Source organism: Zootoca vivipara, chromosome 1 (genome assembly GCF_963506605.1).
Source record: "Zootoca vivipara chromosome 1, rZooViv1.1, whole genome shotgun sequence".
Lineage (NCBI taxonomy): Eukaryota > Metazoa > Chordata > Lepidosauria > Squamata > Lacertidae > Zootoca > Zootoca vivipara.
In genome coordinates, this window is record NC_083276.1 from 104,015,597 (window position 1) to 104,033,103 (window position 17,507).

The following is a 17,507-nucleotide window of genomic DNA, read 5'->3' on the forward strand; positions in this document are numbered from 1 at the left end:
AAATTGTTCTCTTTGCTTCAAGATCCCTAATGTAGCAGATAACTTTAAGTAAGGCTGAAACCATTCTTTAGTAAGTTTCCAACATTTTCAATGGAAAGTGTGTGGTTCTTTCCTTGATCAAAGACAAGAATTGGAAACTTCAAATTGTAGCTTTGATCAGGAATAAAATAACTGTATTTATCTGAAGTGCCGGTTCTCTGGTAATCGTTGCTTTCTTCCCTATATTTCAAAGGACACTTGATTGGAGGGAACTAGGTTTTTTGGCGGGGTTGTAAGATGTTATCAGCTTCATGAGCCAAGGCCTTTAAAGGAGAGAAAAGAGAGAGACGTGCACCTTTGTTAGGTTTGTCTGTAGTTATTCATGAAGATATGCTACAGATTAACATAATAAGGCCACAAGCCATGTAGTTAAAAACCTGTCACATACCTTTCTTCACAAAAGGAAGCTTAAAATGTCACATGCAAGAACATGCACTTCTATGTGTCTGTTTTATTTTACTGTGGATGACATATATACCTTTCATTTTTGTACTGAAAAAATAAAATAATAATCCCTAAAGATAGGGATAGGCAGTGTGGTACCATCCAGGTATTGTAGATTCCAGCTCCATCAGTTCCAGCCAGCATAGCCAATGGGATTATGAGAGTAATAATAATAATAATAAATTATAAATTATATACTGCCCTTCATCCATAGGAGCCAACTCCTGAGGTCAAGGTCCCTTCACCCCCCTTAAAATATTTGAGGGGCACCCCCCCCCGAGTATTTTATTCAAGTTTCTTCATCTACCCATAGGTGCCAACTCCCAGATTGAAAAATCCGGAATCGGCATCAGCGCAGCACCGGAAGTCGCGCTGCGGCCATTTTGCAACTGGGCAGAGCAGCACCGGAAGTCACTTCTACGCATGCTCTGCCCATTTCCAAAATGGCCGCAGTGCCAGAAATCGCTTCTGCGCATGTCCAGAGACTCCAGACATGCGCAGAAGGAGCCTTCCCCAGGCCGGTAAGAATCCGGGGGATTTATGGGGTTTTTTAAAATCTGGGCTGCCAGCGGGAAACGGCTGGAAAAACGGGGGTTTCCCGGGGAATACGGGAGACTTGGCAGCTATGCATCTGCCCTGCCTTCATCTGAGGAACACAGGGTGGTTTACAACATAAAAATACATACCAGAGTAACAAACAAAAACAATACCCCCTGCAGTTTTAAAGGCCGTAGATTGTTTAATTAGCTGAAGCCCTGGGAGAAGAGGAATGTTTTTGCTTGGTGCCTAAAGATATGTAATGAAGGTTATGTATACATATAAAGATATGTAACAAATGAACTTTATTAGTTGCCTTTCTTTATGTACACATGGTGCTAGGGCTAGCATCATACAAGGTGAGGCAACCATCTTTAGACAGCAGATGGTAGGCATCAGTAGAGGGTGTTGAATCACCACTTACTTGGATTCATGTTTTTAATCAGAGTTCAGAAGGTACTTCCAGTTGGATTTTCTGCTACAGGTGTCAAAATGCATGGAGTCCTTGGAAGTACTGTTTAAAATTGAATCATAATTCTTTCTCTGCCTTGTCTATAATTAGCTTCCCGCTTTACCTGCTGTCTTTGTCTTCAATAAATGTAGGCATCATTCTGTTATTCAGTCTGTTATCACAAAAAAATCCCATTTAATATTAATTTGGTGCTTGGAAAGTAGGATGAGCTTACAACTCTGCATGTTGTATAATGCAAAGTTTAATTGTAATTGCTTTTGTGATGCTCTTCTATTTTGATTAAGTTTTTAATTATGTGTGGTTTAGAACAGTGTCAGGTTTCTAAAGCAGGGGGTAAAGGTCAGATTCAATAATTACTTCAGAAACAAAGCAAATGCTTTAGGCTAACAAAGCAGATATTGAATTTTATTTTTTTATAAAACAAAAAGCTTTCAGGATTATTAAGAGACAATGATTAATTATAAAGCTATGTTCCTTTGTAAGTGTTTACCGTGAGCAAATTAAAGGAAATGTCACTCACTTTTCAACGTCCTCCTTGCTTCACCATTTTACAGCACAATCCTATACATGTTTATTTAGAACAGGGGTCCCCAAACTAAGGCCTGGGGGCCGGATGCGGCCCACGTGAGCCAATTGTGCAGCCCCCAATGACCCCCACCGGCGCCCGCTCTTACCAGCGTGGCGCGGCGCGGTTGCCCATCTCTGGCTTGGCTCGACGCCAGAAATAGCTTGTGCGCATGCGCGGGCCGGAGGATGAGGGAACGTGCTCCCATACGCACATGCACAAGCTATTTCTGGTGCCGTGCTGCGCCAGAAAAAGCGGGTGTGCGCCAGAGGAACCAGCCCAAAGCCAGGTAAATTTGGGGACCCCTGATTTAGAAGTACACCTCACTGAGTTCAGCTCGGCGTATTCCCAAATAAAAGTGCAGAGGATTGAATTCCTAAACACACAGAGTAGGGAGTAAGCTCCATTGGAAGCCTGGGATAGCTCAGTTGGTAATGCATGAGACTCTTAATTTCAGGGTTGTGGGTTTGAGCCCTACGTTGGGGAAAAGATTCCTGCACTGAAACGCACCAACCTCAGCTAGGCACTTTAAGGAGGGTTGGTTGCCAAAATATTCCAGGGCAGAGAGTGTGGGTTTATTTCCCCCCTACAGTTTAAATGTCACTGTATCTTCTGGTGGCTTTGGTGGTAGCAGCAGTAACAACTCTGACCGTTGTCATGCATCTTCTCTAGTTCACAGGAATGACACAAGAGTTAGAATGCTGAGAGAGAGGCAGGGAGGGATATCTTTGCCATAATTGACAGATTTCTCCACAACACAAGATGATAGTATAATTCTCAAGGCACCCTGGGAGTGAAACATGGCAGCAGCTGGAGTCACTTTTAAATGATAAATGTGTCTCCACCAAAAGAAAATTAATAAATCCGGGGGGACAAAATCACCATTTGAAATGGTTGCTGAAATTCCCCTACCAAATTCACCAACTGCAAGTAAGCATATGTTGCCATTTGTATGCCTCAATAAGATTCTCAAAATCCCTCCAAAGTGAATTTTGCTTACAGCAAAATTCAGTAGTGACTCAAATAATAGGAAGCAAAAATAATTTGGGGAGAAAATGAGTCATTGCTGATTATTTTTGTCACACACCTCAGAATTCATGCACAAAGCCAACCTGGGGGCAGGGGAGTATACCATGCATATTTTATATTTAAGTGGGTATTTTATTTCAGATAATTTTTTAAAAAAATGTTATTACGGACTACCAGACATTTGAAATAAGCAGGCAAACAACTGAATAAATAATTGATGGCACTGCCAATTTTCTCTTTGAATGGTAGGTAGAAAATGCATGAAAGACAACTTTTCTGTTAGAAAACATACTGAATAGAAGCTCTTTGGAATGTTTTCGTTCCCCAGAAATACTTTCCATTTTGTGTCACAGAACTTTCTGAGTAAGATGAAGCAGAAGTATTGTTCAAATGCCTTTTTGAACAGATTTATACAGACTCTAGGTAATATAATACCATCCAAATGAAGAAAACTGTGGTTAGTGTTAACTTCCATACCATGCCTCCAGCGCCTTCGTTTGCTCAGTTTAGGCATCATGGCAACTATGGTTAGAACAAACGAGACCAGGAGGAGGAGATCTGTGCTCATAGCAGGAGAGGAGATTACCATGGCTCATTCCCAATCTCAAAACTATGGTTACAAGACTGGAAATATGATACCTGGATTTCATTTTGGGTTTCCCCCCCCCCCCGTCTTTAGTCTACTTTTATTTTAACTTTTTGATACATGGATTTCTGGGCATCAATTCCTATGTGAGCACTTGAAAAGTTAAATATATTTGGAAAAACTTGCACATAGTTTTATTAATTTATTGTTGTTGTTTTTGTGGCTACTATGATATGCTTATAACTTTTGTACTTTTGGAGCCACTGTAAACTTATTGAGGAAGAGGCGTTTTAATAAATCAAGTTTGACGTTTAAACGTTACACTTTCTCTGGTTTTCTGTGAGACGCTTCCAGAAGCAAGGGTTGTGTGGAAAGGCAGAAATCTTTTCTTTAGTTTGTTTACTACTGCTTGCTCATTCGTTCAGATCCTTTCCGAGGCAAGCAACACTATTATACAGGATGGTGAAAAGAGGAAAGGAATTGAAGCTATTACTCAAGGGGGAAATGGTGCTTAGAATAATTGTACCCTTCTGCCTATATCTGTTCTATTTTCTGCTGGAGAATGTGTGTAGGCATATCTTTCCCTTCATTACTTGCATGTAACACAATGTACTCCTCTGGGAAGCTTTATGCCTATCTCAGGGCAATGCCTGCTCACATAGCTTGCATCTATATATTTTATTTAAAAGTTCTCATGAAAAGCTTTCCAAAGATCACGTGATTTTTGAAGCCATCATCTTTGCTGGGAATATTCTGTATGTAGTTATGGCTTCATTGCATAAAAACCTGAGGCAAGCATCTGTAGAGTAGCCAATCTTTTTTTCTTTTTGGAAATTGCATTTGTATACCATGATGAAGTATATACATCCAGCAGCCGACCTGAGGCATCTGTATTGCAATCACCTGGAACTCAATACACTTGCTCCCAAAAGTTGTGCTTGCAAGTTCAAGTTGAGACAGATGTCCCTTTAGGGCATAATCAAGGTTTTAAAAGCTAGCCCTTTATTGCAGCTCAGGAAGAGAATTTCTAACACCGAGAATAGATGGGCAGTTGGACACTACCTAGAAATATGAGTATTCTGCATTTCTAGACCTTCTAAACAATAACAAGGGAAAATATCATGCACTGAAATGTTTCACTATATTGGAAAGTGGACTTTATTGCCTTAGAGAAAACCTTTTAAAGAACCATGATTCTGGGAATGAAGCTGCTGAGGGCTGTTTTTACGTTGCTTAGTTTGTGCGAGAACAAAGCAGTAACCTTGCCGAGCATAATAGTCTATATTTAACAGTGTCTCCGAAATGTGTGCTAACTCTTGGTTAGTGTGATTAAGCTGGCCAGTGGAAGGATATTTTGATTAGCTGAATAGCAAAGATCCGTTTTAACTGAAATTTATCCTGCTGCAATGTGTATTAAGGACAAAAATTGAAATTACTGAGGTTTGTTTTTAAAAGTGGTTATGAAGGCTTGTGTGAATGGAAATGACCTCTTGGTTTGCTGATATTATATTGATTGAAAGAATAATAACAGGTGGCTTATTCTTGATTGCTTGCAAGGGATTTTTAGCTTTAGACTCCTGGAAACCTACCTATTTCTTGAAATTTCATATAGTGCCAAGGCTTGTACAATCTAAAGACATTTTGCAGCATTTAGACGTTTTAACGAAGCACATTTATACTGGCTTCATCAAATATTCCTGAATTTCACAAGGAGTGGTAGGCTTGCACACAAGGATTTTGAATTTGCTGCTGGTACCAATAATCACCCCAATATCAGCACATGGAAAACCAATTTCTTTTTGCTTCAGACTTGTTGCATAGTCCTTTACCTAGTAGTAGCAAAACCCTGTGTGCTTCAGATCACTAAATGTGCCCCATGTGGTGAAATAGAGGTGGAAGAGCAGAACAGGGGCAGTTATGCTTTAAATGGTAGGAAATTTGTTCTACCGCAAAGTTAGCAGGGGAGATGACTATATGCAGCCATGAGACTCACTAGCTGACATTGGAACAGTCACTGCATCTCAGCCTAACCTAGCTCACATGATTGTTGTGGGGATTAAATAAGGAGAGTGAGAACCATGGACTCCACCTTGAGCTTCTTTGAGAAGGTGGGATAGATAAGCAACAAATAAATAAAATAATTTATAAGAACACTAACAGAACAATTAGAAGTTCTGTTCAAACCTCATAATGAGCAGTTTGGGGGAAAATGAAGTTGGAAAACCCAATTCATACAACACTTGCTGACACAAACATCTTCAGGTACATGTTCACTTAGAAAGAGATGCCATGGATCTTTCATGTATGTAACTTGTATAAATTCCTATGGTTGCAGTGGCTTTTCGAAAAGTGTTATTGTGATAATGGGACTTGCTACTATGCAATAACTAGAAACTAGCATTTTGTGATTCACGTATCATTTGCGCATGCTAAATACAGTGGTACCTCTACTTACGAATTTAATGCGTTCCGAACGCACATTCGTAAGTCAAAAAAAATTGTAAGTCGAATCCCATTGGGAGAAAAAATTCGTAAGTCGAAGCAACCCTATCTAAAAATTCGTAAGTAGAAAAAAATCCTATCTAAACCGCATCCAAGATGGTGGATGGAGCTCCGTTCGTAAGTAGAAACATTCGTAAGTAGAGTTATTCGTAAGTAGAGATACCACTGTATGTGTTGTAAGGGTATTTATCATGAGGTAGAGTCTCTTATTGATTCATTTACGAGAACCTATTAAATTAGGTTTGCTTTCTTCCACCCCCCCAAAAAAAACAATTAAAAGTGATTTTGTCTTAAATTATGGTGTAAGTTAGCAGTACGCCACTTACATTATGATGTAGCAGTTTTTGCCTAGTTTGCAAAGGTTCACAAGCTGTAAGTAACGACAAGAAGAAGAAAGAGAGAAAGTTGATTTGGTCTCAAGGGTCTCCATACTTTAAAATCTGCAGAGAAAGTAAATAAAGATGAATCTGAAGGCAGAGGAGGTAGCTGGGAGAGAGAAGTGATGCTGCAAGGGAGCACCAGTGGGATATATAGCTAGAACTGGAGATTGATTCGGGAACAGGTTTTATTTACTGGCATTCAGCTTGCTGAAAAAAATAGAAGGGAGGAAGCTGAAACTCTGCAGTCTTCTGAAGTCTAAAAGTCTATTATTCGCCTTCGCAGAATGGATTGGAGATTAGAGATAAAAACGCATTAATACAAATAAAAGCTACCACTTTCTTTTCAGGGGGAAAAGGGAGGGTTAGATTATTTTCTTTTTGAGACTGCTTTCTTCTCAGAAAGTAACATCTCATTCATTCCAAGTTTTTCGGTGGGACAGAAAACATTGAGTTGTGAGGGTGGCAGGGGGACAAATTGTATTTTGTGCTGGTGCGGAAGAGAGGGGCTTCTGCTGTCCCTGAGAGCCTTCAGTTTGTTCCTGTGAGATGCTGCTGTTGGTGCGCTGGCTTGTTGATTTGGGACAATTAGTCATAAAAGAGAGACTGATTTCAGAGTAAACATGTTTTGGAATCAGACTGTATATATTTGATTGTTTTCACAAATAGTGTTTAAAGTGCTTTGTAATGCAAATGCGAATGTGACGTTACGTTTAATGCCTATTCAAATTGCTCTCCTAGGCTTTCTGTTTCACATTAACAACAGACATATATTTCAGTAAATAGGGTAAGAGAATCTCAGTTTATCTCTAATTTCAGTTAATTTTGAGGAACTGTGCTGCAGCTGATTGTCAACTCCCTTCTGCAACTGTGTTTCTCAAAAGGCATGAAAGAACTGTGTGTTGATTTGACCCTTTATAAACTTCATATGCTGTGTAAACCACAAAATGACACATACACATAGCTTTGTAGTAGTTGCCTGAGATACAGAAAAGGCCCAGTTTGGGTTCAGTCTATGCCCAGCACCCATCATCATTTGCACTTAACAGATTCCTGTTTTTGTTGTTGCTCCCCCATCCCCCAGTTTACTTATTTTATTTATTTATTGCTCTTATATACCAACATTTTCTCCCTAGAGCTCAATGTGGCTTACATGGTCCTCCCTGTCCTCATTTAATCCCACAATAACACTGTGAGGTAGGTTAGGCTGCGAGTAAGTGACGCTGGCCTACGGTCACCCAATGAGCTTCACAGGTGAGTGGGGATTCAGAATCCAGTCTCCTGGGTCCTAGTCCAATACTCTAATCACTACAAGGGATGGGAGTTCTGTGTGCACTTCCCACATCTCAAACTCCCATTAGCTCAAACTCCCATTAGCCAGAACCAGCACAGACTGTGGTCAAGGATGATGGGCGGTCAAGGATAAAGTGCTACAACACCTGGAGGGCCACAGGTTTCCCATACCTGCCTTAAGCAGGTTATCAGAAGGACTGCAAGAACATATCTCAGAAAGGCTGCTCTCTGGCTTGCCGTCAGGATCTATTAGACTGAGAGGCACCAGAGAAAAGAACTTTTCAACCTTTCATTCCATTTTTATGGAGGCTGGTATTGTAGCTGCTGGTTTTTTTATGGGTTTAGTGTTGACTGGCTCTAATTGTATTTTAAATACTGAATAGTTCCCTGTTGTCTTAATTTTGTAAGCTGCGTTGTAAGGATTTTACGCTCAAAAGGCATACATGCATTCAGGTTACAAGTAAATAGGAAGAGCCTGTGTTCTGTAATGGTTGCACACAATAAAATCCTCACTCAGCCATGGAATGCGCCCGGTTGCTGTCTCTGGCCTAACCTATCTCACATGAGTGTTGTGTTAAAGGTATTCCACCTAAGTATCAAAATCCAGTGGAATGTTTACTTTTCTTCTCCCCCACCATTTTGCTTTATCTAGTTTTACTTTCTGTTTTATATTCAAATACCGCATTGGATACACGTGTGTGTGTGTGTGTGTGTGTGTGTGTGTGTGTGTGTGTATTTGCATGCCCCATTGCTATGAACTGGATTATTATTTTCACAGCATGATTTACTTCCCCCTTCTTGCATCCTCCCCCTCTGGCTACTAAATGTAAATTTTGTCTTTACTAACCTGAAATGTTCCCCAAGCCCAAGGATTTGCAGTAAGTTTGAATATTGTGAGGGGAGTTTGAAACAGGTTTTCTTCAAGCAATTGCTTTCAAATCATGTCTCAAACACGCTTGTCCTTTAGGCTTCATGAAAATTATCTCTCAAAGGCCACCCATGTCACCTACTATAAGCTGCACTGAATACTTCCTTCGGTTTCTTTCTTGAACAACTTATATATTGCTAACTGCATTTGCCTCAGAATTTCCCCCGCATGCTTTTAATTCCTTTCACCTTATGAAGTAGTGAAATCAGTGGGGTGCATTTGAATGCTTTTGAAGTTTTTATTTTCTCTTGTAGCCTTACTCCCGAGAGTAAGCTGCCTTTGAAGTAAATCAGAACCTACTTTCTGCATTAATATATTTGTATCCACACATAACTTAAAAGTACTTACGGTACTCAGGACTTCTTGTAATAGTGAATGAACTGAACAGCACAAGGAAGGCCAGTCTAAATTTAGCTTTGGTTAGTTCCTGAAGCCATGACATGACAATGTGACACAGAGTCAGGATAGTACTGAACACTTAAGGAAGGAATAAGATGGCCAAGAATCAGTACTTAATCTAGGTGTGATGAACACTTTGTACTTGCCATATATTGGCTTTCCTATTCTGTTTTCTACTCTGCGAAAAAAGTGCACTGAACAAAGACTTTGATCACGCTTTACTGTAATAGAGTTTGAGAGAGAATGAAAAGTGGAAATAGAAATCCACTTTTACTTCTTAGTCAACACCCTGCTCAGTATATCATTGTGCCACTTGTTCATGTAATACTGTGCATTCGACCCCATACTGTAACCCAGGTTTGTCCTATGGTTGACAGCACATGGTTTGTCTAGGAGAGCTAAACCACAATGCTAGATTCAGTTGACATGCTGAGCCAAACTATGGCTTTGCACAGCAGCAGGATGACTGAAAAGGAGCAAAGCAGCCACCATATCCTCTCTGGAAGCTCACTTGCTCACACGTTCATACTAAGCCATGGTTTAGCTTAGCATGACATGCAGGTCAGCCCGTTCACACTGTATGTGTTGTAAGGGTATTTATCATGAGGTAGAGTCTCTTATTGATTCATTTACGAGAACCTATTAAATTAGGTTTGCTTTCTTCCACCCCCCCAAAAAAAACAATTAAAAGTGATTTTGTCTTAAATTATGGTGTAAGTTAGCAGTACGCCACTTACATTATGATGTAGCAGTTTTTGCCTAGTTTGCAAAGGTTCACAAGCTGTAAGTAACGACAAGAAGAAGAAAGAGAGAAAGTTGATTTGGTCTCAAGGGTCTCCATACTTTAAAATCTGCAGAGAAAGTAAATAAAGATGAATCTGAAGGCAGAGGAGGTAGCTGGGAGAGAGAAGTGATGCTGCAAGGGAGCACCAGTGGGATATATAGCTAGAACTGGAGATTGATTCGGGAACAGGTTTTATTTACTGGCATTCAGCTTGCTGAAAAAAATAGAAGGGAGGAAGCTGAAACTCTGCAGTCTTCTGAAGTCTAAAAGTCTATTATTCGCCTTCGCAGAATGGATTGGAGATAAGAGATAAGGCAGCAGGAATGACTTCACTGCATGTGAAAGCAGCAGTTTTGTAAATGTGGTGCCCACCCTATGGAACACCTTCCCGTCAGATGTCAAAGAGATAACCAGTTACATGACCTTCCATGGACAGATTTTTTTTCCTAAGGAGAAAGAAGTGGGAGAAGAAACAGAAGTAAAAAAAAAATGTTTTATTGACCTGTTTGAAACAGCACCATTGGTATGGATAAACTTTTGTCTGTGTGAATATATTAGCTTCCTCCTTCCCTAAACAAAGACCCAGGAAACAGCGAGAAAGCATTGTGGCAATGCATAGAGGGATAAATCCTCATTTCTGTTTCCGAACAACAGAACAAGTTGGTAACTGAGGATAGAGCAACAGCAACTGCACAAATCACTCAAAGTCAGCCATGGTAGTCTATGCTGCTGCCCTTTATCAGACTTCTGAGAAGCAAGCAAACTTTCAGCATTAATCACTTGGTGAGCTGATGGATTCCTAGTTGTTCACTTTTAATCCCTGGATCTGTGTTAATTATCCTACTTTACACTTTCCTATCATATATTTTCTCATCCAACAAATCAACCCACCTGAGTGGGTCGTCAGTTTCTCTAAAGAGCTTTTGCATAGTAATTCTGCTTTCCAGGGCCACCTTTCACTTTGACATTTTGTGGCAGAGATGGGAAACCAGAGACTCAGTCTGACCCTCAGGACTCTTCCCACTTCCTAGTTACAACCATCATTGGTCCTCCTTTGCACCCACCTGGCGTGGTTTTGCCTGGCTGGAATGTGTCTGTGAACTCTGCTTCTTGCTTGTCTGGATGGAGGGTAGAGAGGGATGTTTTAGTGTGTGTAGAAGCAAGCTGGTCCTGTAATTGTAACATTAGCATTCTTAATCCTGCCTATGTCTGCTTCTGGCTCCAACCACCCCTGGCTTGTAGCTTTCAGAAGGCTGCCTACAAGGAAATGTGACCTTTGAACTGACAAAGGTCCTGCACCCTCTCCCATAAGATATTAATGATGAGTGGACATGGTAATAAATACCCAGGTTTAGGGACTCTAGAACCTAAATATAGAGCTGTAGAATAAGTTCTGAGTCACACTGTAACTAGGTACTGTTCAGACTTCAAAATGTATTTGGTCATATGAACCTGAGGAGTTCCAACATGATTGAATTAACATTAGCAAGGCCATCACTCATCTTATTAATGCCTGAACCGTTCTACCCTCACCTCTCTGTTTATTTCTAACCCGTGTCAGTTTCAGATAGTTCTTTAATAATATTAATTCTGTCCCATTCCACCATAAATCTTGAATTAATCCCCCCCCCGAAGATTCATATTTGAACATTTTCCCACGATATATGCCATTTACCCTGAAATAAGTTCCATTCCAGAATCCCGCACACATTGGCAGAGTGCGTGTTAGGCTGCCGTACCCCTCCTCCACCACTTCTCATGACGTCTTTAGGATTGTTTTGGGGCTACTTCCTTGTTCGGCACTGTGCGCATGTGTGCAACCATGCATCATTCAAACACACCTAAATCAGGATTTGCTTGTTGTTGTTGTTGAGCTTTCGCTGAGGTGTTGTTTTTCTGGCGTAGGCAAAGGCAAACAGCAGCAGCATTGGAGAGCTCAGAGCCGGCAGCATAAAGAATAGCTTTGGGTGTTATGATTAAGCAGCCATGCTGGATAAGCAACTGACTTGTGCGCATATGTTTTTTGCGTGTTCCTAGTGCAATGTGTCTGCTCTATGCTCAGATGGATGAGTCCCATCTGTTTGGATGCCCACACATTTCCATAGTGAAGTTAGGCTACTTCTCTTTTTGCACAATATACAGGAAGCATGAAAAGCAGGTGCATGGGTCAGGTGGGCATCCACTGTTGCCTATTGATTGCACTGCCTGACACAATCCAAAGCATCATTATTAATAGCATTTACAAGGCTAAATATTTGAATCTGAAATCTGTAAATGTTTGTGTATATTATGACAATATATTTTTCTTTCCAAGAGCAATATTGAAATTTAGACAAAATCATCTGCACAACTTAGCATACTGATTTCACTGAACCCCCGTTCACATGAGTAAGATGTGGACATTTTTTGGTGTGAGTCTCTCTCTCTGTGGGTTTTGCATTCCTTGCTGGGAACAGATTTATTCTATTTGAAAATTCATCGAAAGATTTATATATTGTTGAGTCTTGGCTTTTGTGGGAAAACAGTTCCACCTGCTGGATGCTGTGTGTAAAAGTCAGCATTTCATCAAACGTATTTAAGCTACCAGTTAATTTCTCATTTTAACTAGAGCCAAGAAGGAAAAAACCTACTTAGTCTTAGCTTTGCCGCTGCTGCTGTTATTTTTTAAAACAAACAAACAAACAAACCCTATACTTTCAGTTTGCTTTTTGATCTCCCCTCAAAATTCGTCTGTGCCTTGAGATCATTTAACTCAGGCTTTCCAAATACAGTGGTACCTTGGTTTATTAACACAATGGGTTCCAGAGGTCTGTTCATAAACTGAAGCATTCATAAACTGAAGCGAACTTTCCCATTGAAAGTAATGGAAAGTGGATTAATCTGTTCCAGACAGTCCGTGGAGTACTTAAACTGAAGCGTTCATAAACTGAAGCGAACTTTCCCATTGAAAGTAATGGAAAGTGGATTAATCCGTTCCAGAGGGGTCCGCGGAGTACTCAACCTGAAGTGTACTTAACACGAAGCATGGGTGTAATTGGTTCCGGAAGTCTGTTCATAAACTGAAGCGTTTTAAACTGAAGCAAACTTTCCCATTGAAAGTAATGGAAAGGGAATTCATCCGTTCCAGATGGGTCCGCGGCGTTCGTAAACCGAAAATTCGTAAACCGAGGTGTTCATAAACCGAGGTTCCACTGTAGTGTCACTAGAAATCTGAAATACTGTTCCTATTGAAACCAGAAAGGCAACTGTCATCTGCTGAAAACAGTTCTGCCCACCTTTTTTTTTTTTGTAAAAAAGCAAGTTTTTCCCAAACCTTCCCCCCTGTGAACCACTTAGAAATTGCAGCAGGTCTCAACAGACCACATAATGATATTTCTGCCTGCTGTAGCAATTGTAATGTGCTGTGATAGACACTGTGTGGTTTTTAAAATTGTGCACTGCAGATTGCAGTATAAATAAATTATATATGCCCTTTTTCTGAAAGTAAAGGGGAGTAAGTTACATTAACTATCCCTTGCACTTTGATACCACTGAAAAGTACGTTGCGAGGTCATTTTTATCAAATGCTGCTGTTTTCATATGAAAGGCCTCCTCTTAATACATGATTGTAACCAATGCTCACAAGATAAGAAAAGGCCTACAAAAAGCTGCCATCTATTCTTTGATTATATATAGGGAACAGTTATAGCAGGCTTAATGAATGTGATGGCAGTTACCTGGAGGCTGCCCAAATCACCTGCTCATGGTCAGTATGCCACGAGGTCAACTCTAAAGGGCTCTTACAGCTTCTACACTGTAGTGTGTCTAGCATCTAGCATTGGTGGTGTGTAGCATGTTGCAAGGGTCAAGAGCCCTTAAAATTGTATAGGTGTTGTTAAGGTGATAACAGCCTTCATGCATCTGCAGCTATCTTTCAGTGATGCATGGTCCTTGCATCTTTGTTTATTGACCTAACAGTATGAAACTAGCAACCACGTGCATATATACTGGGGTGATTACTTTTTCTTTTCTCAAAAATTATTTCCTGTAGCACAAATGGATGAACTTTTGCCTACTAATGACTAAAATGAGGTATATTCCATTGAAATATTTAAAAAGGTCACACACATACCATTTTTAATTTTTTTGTATGCCATTTTACCATTTCATAAAATTGTACTAACAATTCTATATATATTTCGTATCAAATTTGGACACAACACCACATTCCACAATGGGGAGTGTTCTTAGCAACATAGGGTATACAAATGTCACACCTGCGCAAGGTAAAAGCCCCTTTTTGGGACCTCAAAACTCAGCCAGCAGACCCTGCCGGGCATGCTGGGGAAAGAACCTACAGGAGAGGTAGCAAAACATTGTCCTCTAGCAGCGTCTATACTGTTACTGCAGCTAAAAAAAGCTTCCTTGTGTGTTTGATGACCCTATATAATGTTGTATACACGTGACTCTAAAGCTTGGGTTCAATTTTATATCTGCTTACAGTGACTTCAAAAATGGTCAAAAAACTGATAAATATTTTTTAAATCATTTTGTGCGTGAGGTTTTTTAATCAAATCTCTTTGAAAGTAAGATTTTATCTAATCTTTAATGAAAGCTCATCAAATTATGATACAGGGAAATGAGGTTGTAAAAAAGTCATCACCCTAATATATACTTTTCCAATTCTCATCACGTTCCCCCCCCCCCTACCCTTAGCTCAGGTAGTCTACAATCGTATCTGCCATACTTTCGTTTTTCATCAGGGTTCACAAGCTGTCAGAAGACTGATCTGGTGAAATGTACATAAATGTAAAAAGAACTGATTCATTTATGCTAACAATACCTGATAATTGCCTGTCTATGCTGGTACCATCACTTCTGTCACACTTTTCCAGAAACGAAATTAAACAATACTGGCAACTGCAGTGCAAATGTGCATGTAGGCAAAGTTTTTTTCTAAATTCTTTTTTAAGATAGCAGTCTAGTTGGTAATCTCTTCTCCATTTCATGACACTTTAGTGTTGCAGCAGATACAGGCAATTGTCACCCCCCCCCCCCGGACAAATGGGGAATTCAATCTATAATATATTCAATCTATAAATAAAACATTTGTTTATGAAGTGCCTGCCTGAAAGTTATGCACATATAATAACAAAAATAGGGAAATGGAGGTAGGTAAATTGGGAATATCATTAGTTTACTGTAAGTTTTTTTAAAAATGTAATTAACTACTCATTTGGGGATGGTTTAAAAGAATATGAATAGTAATTACTATTTTTCCTCCGATATTTTTTTTACAGGAGTTGTCAAAGTGGATTACGGAGATGTATCAGTCAGAAAAGCATTGAGAGAGAACTTAAAATGCAAACCGTTTTCATGGTACCTAGAAAATGTCTATCCAGACTCCCAGATTCCACGACGATATTTCTCCCTTGGAGAGGTATGAATTATTTCTTTTGCATAAGGATGGTTTTTGGTGGTTGTTGTTGTTTTTTAAAATGATAATCTGAAATGAGCTCAAGGCTTTTTAATTGTTCCCTGTGTAGCCCTTGACACTTTAAATGTGCAGGGCAGTTTCGAGCAGGTCGGGCGCCCTGGCACTGAGGGGCGGAGATTGCTCCGGCGCCCCCGCAGGGTGCAGCATGGTTTCCGCGCGGCTTCGCCGCACAGCACCCCACCTACTGGCCCAGCGCCCTGGCACACCACACCACCGGGGCTCTACCTAGAGCCGGCCCTGTAAATGTGATACATTTAGGTAACTTTTAAGTAACATTTTCTGAAAATATGTTAACATTTTGTTTTTCATACGATGAGGGAGAAGAAGGTTGAGTGTGTGAGCTCTAACTCCCCTATCAATATCAGTGTTGCTCTTCACAAGTTGGAGGAGTAACTTTTGAAGCTGTGTGTAGGTGCTTTGTGTATTTTGGAGGTCTGGGAAATCAAGGTTTTAATGTGTGAAAGGGGCCTCCACAAATTGAAACTGTTCTACATTGTGGAATTTATCCTTCCAACTCTAGGATGGTGTGGGGGCCAGGGCAGACCTAGTGCGCTTATCCTCACTCTGTCTCTCATTGCATGAGAGGATTAGAGCTAAATCTCCCAGTTCATTGTAGAGTGTCTCATGCCTGAGGCCTCTCTACAGTCTAAAGTTTGAGAAAGGAGAACAGGAGGACAAATTGTAGGTGACTTGAAGGATTGTATCCCCCCCCCCCCAAAAAAAACCCTTCACTTTATTGATTCTTCACAATACCAAAACATAAACAAAGATTGTTGTCCAGTATCACGATTTGCATTGCATATTTGCCATTACTTAAAAAAAAAAGAAAAAAAGGAGTGCTTTTATTTCTGCTTTAGACAAATCAATTGCTTAGATGCCTCTCCAAAGATCTGTTTGTGTTGTGAGTCATGGGAAATCATTTCCATGTTACACTGACATGAGATCTCCTCCTGAATCTAGCTGAAACTTTTGGAATCTGCTTTCAAGTGTCCAACCCCAGCACCAGAATTTAGAGATTTGGTGCAGTCCAAATTGTCAGATGATTTGCTATTGTAATCTTCCCTTGTCTTTCATCTCGTTTAATTCTTAAATGCTGTACATTTTTTTTGTTTGAAACATCTGGCAGTGATGTATTTAAAAAGGGGAGGGGCTGCATTTGCTTTACAAATGACATTAATCTCCACTTTTAGAATTATAAATTACAATGCCAGATCAGGTTTCACTCCGAGACATGCCAGTCGAAACCAGGTTTAGAGAAAGAAACCTAATAATAATTCTAGAACATTTTTTAAACGGCATACTTAATAGGCGTGAAATAATGAGAGTTTTGCCACATAACTGACAGTTCAGGGAAACTAAGGTAAGTGAAGTTACAAAACAATCATTAAAAACACATTATTTTCACCAATAAGTGCTAGGTTTCTATGGAAACAAGAGGAGAATTTCAAGCAGCAGCTGTGAAATAAATATTGCTTGTCAGTTTCAGCTTCTAGCTGTCCACTGAGCTTATGAGGACACCCCACCCCCAGACTCCTGCAGATATAGCTATGAGGTAGGTTGCAGGGATAGGAAATCAGATGTTCTTGGATTTCAGCCAGCTCTAGCAACAGCAGGAGATTCCAGCAACACTTGTAGATCCACAGGTTCCCCATCCCAGCTGTACAGGGAATAGCAATAGTAACTGTTGGCACAAAACTTTTATTGACACAAGTAAATCTTGTAAGTTCATCAACATTCTTCATCCGCAGTATTATTTTTTTTAAAGAAAGTAGAGAGAAATAAGTTTGATGAAAAAGCCATGTCTAAACTTAAAATACAGCAGCAATAGAGGATACAGTGGTTCCTCGGTTTACAAACGCTTTGGGTTACAAACGCTTCAGGTTACAGACTCTGCTAACCCAGAAGTAGTACCTCGGGTTAAGAACTTTAGCTCAGGATGAAAACAGAAATCGCGCAGCGGTGGAGTGGCGGCAGCAGGAGGCTCCATTAGCTAAAGTGGTGCTTCAGGTTAAGAACAGTTTCAGGTTCAGAACGGACCTCCAGAACGAATTAAGTTCGTAACCAGAGGTACCACTG

General features: G+C 40.1%; 1 protein-coding gene across 1 annotated transcript in view; it reads left to right on the forward strand.

Moving 5' to 3' along the window:
* GALNT13 (polypeptide N-acetylgalactosaminyltransferase 13) overlaps positions 1-17,507 on the forward strand; it is a 147,504-nt gene that overhangs the window by 100,252 nt on the left and 29,745 nt on the right. Inside the window, exon 9 of the mRNA XM_035131738.2 lies at positions 15,235-15,374. Within this exon, the coding sequence (XP_034987629.1) occupies positions 15,235-15,374 (140 nt within the window). The remainder of the gene's footprint in view (positions 1-15,234; positions 15,375-17,507) is intronic.